Here is an 8,492-nt window from a genome sequence, read left to right as displayed (position 1 = left end):
GGCCTTCCAGGCCACCTGGGCACAATGCTGGCTCATGTTCAACTGGTTGTCAACCAGTACTCCCAGGTGCCTCTCTGCTGGGCTGCTCTCCAGCCACTCATTCCCCTAGTCTGTAGCATTTCATGGGGGTACCTCTCCTCTGGACACACATCAGCACCTCAATTTCCTTCCTGTAGTGAGGTGCCCAGAACTGAGCACTGTAGTCGAGGTGCAGCCTCACCAGCGCTGAGTACCTGGACATGATCACTTTGCTACTTCAGCTGGTCACACTATTCCTCCTGATGCAGGCCAGGATGCTGTAGGTCTTCTTGGCCACCTGGGCACACTGCTGGCTCATGTTCGGCCAGCTGTCAACCAGCACCCCCAGGTCCTTTTCTGCTGGGCAGTTTTCCAGACACTTCCCCAAGCCTGTAGCATTGTCTGGGGTTGATCTGACTGAAATGCAGGACCTGGCACTTGGTATTATCAAACCTCCTGGCCCATTGATCCAGTCTGTTAAGGTCCCGCTGTAGAGCCTTCCTACCTGCAAGCAGATCAACACTCCCACTCTCAGTAAGTTTGTCTTCAAACTTACTGAGGGTGCACTCAGTTCCCTCATCCAGATCATTGATAAAGAAATTGAATAAGACTGTGTCACGGTTTGACTCATGATTGGCAATTGAGCCAGCGACAATAATGCTCTCTATCCCACTCAGGTAGGGAATGAGAGAGAGAATGAAGGAGAGAGACTTTCTGGATTGAAAACTAAACTAGACAGCTTTAATTAAATACTACTAATAAGAAAATATGTACAATTATATACAAGTGTGTTCAAGAATGTGCAAAACCCTATTGCCTACCCCCACCCCCAGCAACTCCCACGGCACTCTCCTTAGCTGTGAGCAATTCCAAAATGTCCTGGACTGCTGCTGGAGATAGCGGTAGAGCAGACAGGAGCTGAGGATAGAGTTATGAGGGTCAGGAACACACAAGCCTAGGGATCAATGGTGATGGATAGATGGAGTCCTCCCCAGATGCCAGCCATGGATGGAAGGGAAGAAGAAGCAGGAAGGAAGTTGACTTCCATGATCTCTGACCTTACACCGAGCTTACATAGATATATGGAATGGAATACTTTGGTCAATTTTGCTGTGTCTAGTTCACTCCTCCCTGTGGGAGGGTTACAAATATGAATCTTCTGCTCCTTAGCATCTGAGCTGCAGATTCAACAAGTAGAGCAAAGTGACCTTGCAGTTACAGCATAAACATTCCAAGTGTTATCAGTCCACTAGCTGGAAAACTTGCTGCTAGTTAAAAGAGAGTTCTCTAAAGGAAAACAAAAAAATACACCCAAAAAACAGTAAAAGGAAAATTGGCTTCATTCTGGCTCAAACCAGGACAGACTCACCAAAACTGTGCCCTGAGTGACACCACTGGAGACTGGCTGCCGACTAGATTTGACCCTGTTTACCACAACTCTCTGGGCTTGGCCTTCCAGCCAGTTTTTTACCCAGTTAAGAGTACACCTGTCTATGCCAGCTCATCTGGGAGACTGCTGTGGGAAATGGTGTCAAAGGCCTCACCAAAGTCCAGGTAGATGTCCACAGCCTTCCGCTCATCCAATAGGCAGGTTACATGGTCATAGAAAGATCAGGTTGGTCAAGCAGAACCTGCCTTTCCTAAACCCATGCTGGGTGGCCCTGATCCCCTGGCTTCCCTGCACTTGCCATGTGAGCTCACTGAAGACGAGCCTCTCCATGATCTTTCATGGTACTGAGGTCAGGCTGACAGGCCTGTAGTTCCCCGGATCCTCCTTCCAGCCCTTCTTGTAGATGGGCATCACATTAGGCAGCCTCCAGTCATCTGGGACTACCCCTGTTGACCAGGATTGTTGATTAATGATGGAGAGAAGCTTAGCAAGCTCCCCCATCAGCTCCCTCAGTAGTCTCAGGTGGATGCCATTCGGCCCCATAGACTTGTGAGTTTCTAGGTACAGAAGTAGATCATTACCTACTTCCTCTTGGATTATGGGGGAGTTGTTCTGTGCTCTGTCCTTATCTTCCAGCTCAGGAGGCTGAACACCCTGGGGGAAGCTTGTTTGACTATTAAAGATAGAGGCAAAGAAGGTATTAAGTATCAGCCTTTTCCTCATCCTCAGTTGCAATGTTCCCCCCCTCATCCAGTAAGGGATGGAGATTCTCTATGGTTCTTTTTTTATTGTTGACATATTTATAAAAGTTTTTTTTTGTTGTCCCTTATGTCACTGTCCAAGTTGAGCTTTAGCTGGGCTTTTTTCTTCCTAATTGTCCTGGTTTGAGCCAGGATGAAGCCAATTTTTCTTTTTACTGATTTTTTTCCTTCAGTAAGCTTTCTTGTAACTAGCAACAGTGTGTTCTGCTAGGCTGATAAGACAGAGGAATGTTTTTCTAACTACTGAGGCTTCAAGGCTGCACCTGCACTCTGCCGGCTCAGACACTATGGGGAGATCTGTGACCCCCCCTTTTTCTTGATCTCTTGTGACCCCCATAACTCTCTGCTTTCTCCAGCAGCAGCTTCGGGATTCCTCGGGACTCTTCCCAGTTCAGGGAAGTGCTGTGGGAGTTGCTGGGGTGGGGGGAGGCGAGAGGCTTTTGCCCATACTGTATATAACTGTATATATTTTCTTGTATGATTCATTAGTGTTTTAATTAAAGCTGTGCAGTTTAGTTTTCAATCCAGCCAAGTCTCTCTCTTTTTCTCTCTCTCCTTCCCTACGTGGGTGGGGGGGAGAGGGGATCGAGAGCATTGTTGTCGGACCTGAGTCAAACGGTGACACTAATTTTCTCTCTGTATGACCTAATGAAATCTCTGTACTCCTCTTGAGTTGCCTTTCCCTTCTTCCAAAGGTGGTAAACCCTCCTTTTTTTTTCCTGAGTCCCAGCAAAAGCTCCCTGTTCAACCAAGCTGGCTGTCTTCCCCACCCTTTAATCTTGCAACACATAAAATCATTAAGGTTGGAAGGGACCTTAAAGATCAACAAGTTCCAACACCCTGCCATGAGCAGGGAACCCTACCACTAGACCAGGTTGCACAAAACCTTGTCCAACCTGGCTTTAAAAACCTCCAGGGATGGGGCATCAACAACCTCCCTAGGCATGGGGACAGCCTGCTCCCGGGCCTTTAAGATTTCCTTCCTGAAGTGTGTCCAGCCTTCGTGGACCCATTTGCCCTTCAGGACTGTCTCCCAAGGGAGTCTCTCAACCACTGTCCTGAACAGGCCAAAGTCTGCCCTCTGGAAGTCCAAGGTGGAAGTTTTGCTAACCCTACTCCTTACATCACTAAGAACTGAAAAGTTTTGTAGCCCAAGATGGCCTCTGATCATAATGTCTCTCACTAGTCCTTTTCTTTTTTTGAACAGGAGGTCCAGTGAGGCACCTCCCCTTGTCAGCTCACTTACCAGTTGCGTCAGGAAGTTATCTTCCACACACTCGAGGAACTTCCTAGTCTGCCTGCTCTCTGCTGTGTTATATTTCCAGCAGACGTCTGGTAGGTTAAAGTCCCCAACTAGAACAAGGGCTGGTGACTGCAAGACTTCAGCCAGCCACTTATAGAACACTTCATCTGCTTCCTCGTCCTGGTTGGGTGGTCTTTAACAGACTCCCAGTACAATATCTGCCTTATTTGCCTTCCCCTTCATTTTTATCCATGAACACTCAACTTTATCATCACTATAATCAAGCTCTATACAATGAAAACACTTCCTAACATAAAGAGCCACGCCACTGCCCCTCCTTCCTTGCCTATCCCTTCTGAAGAGCTTATATCCATTCATTGTGGCATTCCAGTCATGACAATCATCCCACCATGTTTCCATGATAGCAACTGAGTCATAGTTGTCCTGCTGCACAATGGCTTCCAGCTCATCCTGCTTGTTGCCCCTGCTACCTGCATTAGTGTAGATGCACTTGAGCTGGGCTATCAATTTCACCCTCATTCTTGGCCCTTCACTGCTAGGCTCATCTCTGGTGGGCCTGGTTTCATCCCCCTCCCCCTTCGAGTCTAGTTTAAAGCCCTGTCTATGAGCTCTGCTAACTCTTGCTCTAGTACCCTTTTCCTCCTGTGAGATAGAGCTTTCCCATCAATTGCAAGCAGGCCTGGTGTACTGTAAATCAAACCATGGTCAAAAAACCCAAAGTCCTGCTGGTAGCATCAGGTTTGGAGCAAGACATTGATCTGGTGGGTCTTCTTGTTTACCCATTCATCATTCCCCGGAAGTGGAGGGATAGAGAACACAACTTGTGTTCCCAATCCCTTGACCAGTTGTTCCGAGGCCCTGAAATCTTTCTCCATTACCCTCAGACTCATCACTGCCTACCTGAAAAATCAAAAGAGAGTAGTAATCTGAGGGCTGTACAAGACCAGGAAGTTTCCTGGTTATATCCCTAACACAGGCCCCAGGGAGGCAGCAGACCTCCCTATGGGAAGGATCTGGGCAGCATATGGGACCCTCAGTTTCCCTCAGAAGGGAATCTCCTATAACAGTCACCCTCTTGCTCTTAACAGAAGCAGTCTTAATGCATGGAGCTGGTTGCTTCGGCAACTCCCTGGATGGAGCTTTATCAACATCCTCCTGTCCCTTGTCCCCTATCTCCTGAGCCCCATATCTATTCTGTAAGGGCACCTGGAAAAGTGCAGATCTGGAGGGGACTTGCCTGCTGCCCCAAGCAGAGACCAGCTTCCATTTCCCCCCCTCCCCCAGTCATCTCTTAGGTCCCCTCCTGCCTGGTGATAAGAGGGCAGGGAATCCTCTACTTCTCATGGAGCCTCTACTAGCTGCCTTTTCCCTAAGGATAGTAGGGTGTGGCTCCATAAGTCTATTTCCCTTTCACATTCCCAGATAGCCCTTAATCTCTCCAGTTTCCCCTTAAATTCCACCAGCAGGCTGAGCAGATAATTTACTGGGTTGAAGTGCACACAGGTGTTGTCTTTGCCGTCTTCTGGTGAGAGTGACCAGCTCTGACATTCCACACAGCCCAACACTTGGACGGCTGCCTGTTTCCAAGGTAGGTCAGTCTGGGTCGTCACATTTATTTCAGCCATGGTTTTGGGCCAAGTGGAGACCATCGTTGGATTTTTTTCCTGGGAGAGTGAGGACTTCCAGCTGAGCTCGCCTGCGTACACAAACTGCCATGCCACACCCTTCTGACGTGCAGCGTCCCCTGGGGGCTGTTCTTGTACGTGAGGGGGTTTGGCCCACGCTGGGGGGCGCCCTATCTCTCCTTGCGCTTTAGCCGTTTTTTTTTTGCCGCTAAGGAAGAGTCTCCCGGCGCGGTTCCGCTCCGGAGTCCTTCGCCTCCGTGACTTTGATCAAATGAGCCAATATACACACACAAAAAAAAAACCACAAATATTTTTAAAAAACAAAACAACTGTGCCTCCCCCTCACCGATAATGCTCACATCACCGCTGAGGCTGCAGGGCAGGCCCTGGAAAAGTCCTGGAGATGGGAGCTGCGTGCAGGAACACATGGATTCGGGAATGCACCATTTGGGATCAAAGGCAGACAAAAGGACAGAGTCCTCTCAGGATGCCAGCCATGGATGAAGAGAGCTTGACCTTTGTTATGTTTCAGATTTGTACTGAATATGATTCATATGGAAAGGAATAGTTTGGTCAATTTTAGTTGCCTATCTAGTCCACTCCTCTCCTGCGGAGAATCACAGGTGTGGCCTCTTTCCTCCCTTTTGTTTGTGGAGCATAAAATGATTATCAGAACCAAGCAGTGACCCTGGTTCTGCATACCATTCTCCAGCAGTAACTATCAATATCTAGTGGTATCAGTCCTAGAAGCAGACACTGACTGAAAAACATGCTGATAGTTTCAGCAACTGCAGCTACTTAGAAGAGACTTAACTGAAAAGTAAAATTACTACAAAGAAAATTGGTTCTATCCTGGCTCAAACCAGGACACAGGAATTAATATTTCATTGTTAAATAGCAAACACAGACACCAGACAAGTAAGGGAATTAATTGCTATTCTAAAACACATTTCAGAATGTTATTCTCTCTACTTTCTTGAACTAAAGGACTGTTTCTAAAGGTACTGATCTTGCCCTTTTTTTCTTATTATAATATAGGAAATACTACCCGTGTCTTTTCACCAAGATCCCATTAACAAAACTCACAAACATGGACAGAGGTTAGGCAGAAAACTTGTGGAAAAATGGAATTTTTTATGTATAATAATTAGTTGCATAATATAATTTGTGTCAGAGGGTTTTTTTCCCTCAAATCTGAGATCAGCTTGGGCCAGTTGAGGAATCTGTTCAAGACAAGCATCTTGCCACCTAATCCTGCAACCCTACATTCACTCAACTTTCACTTAACTCACTTAAAACCTTTTCAGTCAAGAACTAATAGTAAAACATTTAATAAAGAAAACACTATTTCAGAGCTATTTGATTTCCTCTTGTTATTAAAAGTCTCTTTGAGGTCATGAGAGTTAAGATAACTTATAGTGCCTTAAAGACTTCATTCAAGAGACTTGGGGTCTGTCCTTGGCTATGCTGTGTTTCTTCTGATCATCCTTGCCTAAGCTCTTGAGAACCAGAATTTCAAAACAGTTTTACTCCCACTGTCCTGATTTCAGGGGAAAAAAATCACTGCTTAATGAGAGGTCTTTGTATACTTTTTTTGCTGACCTTTAATTTTTCTATGCCTCAAATTCCTATCTTTAAAAGGAAAATGCAGGGTTTTCTCTGTCACTGTTACAACAAAGTTTTGCTCAGTGATCATGGAGATACTGCTGTAGTAATAAAATATGAACTTAAGCATTTTGTTTTATATAGTGAGATATATATGGGGTGCACTATATGTTGCTGTTATTCATAATTAAGTCATTGATGGGACAACATTTCACCCAGATAAGACTACTGGCCTTTTTCTAGACAGTTCAGTTAGCTATAAAAAATTACTATACTTTTACAAGTATAACAGCAAAAAAGTTAATTAACAGGGCATTTAACCACATTTTTGGGCATCAATATATCACGTAGAGATGTCATTTTCTTTAATATCCTCTCAAGAGGACTGTTAATGGACTTGAGAGGCTACTTCCTTCATGCTACTATAATGATATGATTGCATAGTTGGGGGGTGTCTGAGGCCTGAAGGAAGATCATAATCCCAGTCATATTATTAGAGTATCCAAAGGGCCAATTACAGAGTCACAGAATTGTCACAGTTGGAAAAGATGTCTAAGATCACTGCGTCCAATCGTTAACTCCCCCCGCCCCAAAATAAAAAAAAATCATTAAAAGAAAAAAATACACCAATAGAGCATGTCCTGAAGTGTCTCATCTACACGGTTTTTAAATACCTCCCCTCCACCAGATTCCCAAAAATTTCCTGCGAGGGTACCTGTATCTTTTCTGGTGGAATCTGCAAACTTAGCCCTTCCAAGTGAGACATTATATTATTCTGGGTAGTTTGCACCTTCTCCACCTCCCCCCCACATGAGGATGTTGTCAATATATTGATAGACGCTTACCTCTTATTCTCTGAGGTCTAACTCAAGTTCTTTTGCTAAAGCATGGTGTACCAAGGTAGAGGACCATAAAAACCATGTATTTTACATCTATTGTTGCCATAATGGGGTGTGCTCGCTCTTGGATTGATGCAATGAGCTTGGCAATATTTGGTACTGTGGCTGTTAGCAGGCCAGTATTTGCATTTAGCCTTTGATAGTCTACAGTCAATCTCCACTTCCCATTGGACTTTCTCACAGGCCAAACAGGAGAGTTAAATGGAGAGTGGCTCAGGACTACTATTCCCTGCCCCTTCAAATCCTCTATTACAGGGGTAATTCCCTCTCTGGCCCCAAAAGGCAATGGATATGGTTTTATGTTGGTCAGTTTGGAAGGGGGAAGAGTTGGTGCTGGCTGCAACAGTCTCACCTGCACAGCAGGTGTGCCAAATGCCCATTTTTGTCCCTGATTATCGAGCCAAGTAGGGCCCTTCAAAACAGCTAGTCCCAACAGGCTCAGGGGAAATTGCCCTACTGCCATCATGACTTTAATGATGTTGTCTTCCCCTGGTAATAATATACAGACTAGGGCTGTAGTCACAGATCAGGCGACGCCAAACACATTTAATGCATGGAGTTGCTGTTTTGAAGCTACAACTCCACAGACTGTAGTATCATCAATTGTAAGTGCCAAAATGTGAGCCCCAGTATCTACTAGAAATGTTACTGGTTTTTTTTCTGGGGACCCACAATTGCTGTTATCAAAATATCTCCTTTGCCATTGTCGGTGAGTTGTCTAACAAACATCCAGCTTCCACCCCCCCACTCACTCTTGGGGGATGGGACATCTAGTTTCCCTGGTTGTTTTTTGGATTTAGGTCTCCTTCCTCCAAATCAATAAGAGGATGTGCATTCGGGGTAGTCATAGGGTCCCTCGGTTTTCTCTCATTCTTAACATTAGCGGGTCTTTTGGAGCTTGGCCATCTCAAAACCAGTTTTTCCAAGGTT

The 8,492-nt window shown here is 45.5% G+C and overlaps 1 protein-coding gene across 1 annotated transcript in view; it reads right to left on the bottom strand.

The window, feature by feature from the left end:
* The window catches only part of LOC104388704 (olfactory receptor 6F1-like), a 7,798-nt gene extending 3,846 nt beyond the window's left edge, over nucleotides 1–3,952 (bottom strand). The window contains exon 1 of the mRNA XM_009997603.1: nucleotides 3,822–3,952. Within this exon, the coding sequence (XP_009995905.1) occupies nucleotides 3,822–3,952 (131 nt within the window). The remainder of the gene's footprint in view (nucleotides 1–3,821) is intronic.
* Nucleotides 3,953–8,492: the final 4,540 nt, after the last annotated feature.

Source organism: Chaetura pelagica, unplaced genomic scaffold, assembly GCF_000747805.2.
Source record: "Chaetura pelagica isolate M959 unplaced genomic scaffold, ChaPel_1.0 scaffold635, whole genome shotgun sequence".
NCBI lineage: Eukaryota > Metazoa > Chordata > Aves > Apodiformes > Apodidae > Chaetura > Chaetura pelagica.
The sequence above is the reverse complement of the archived record's forward strand: the minus strand, read 5'-3'. Positions and strand labels throughout refer to the sequence as shown.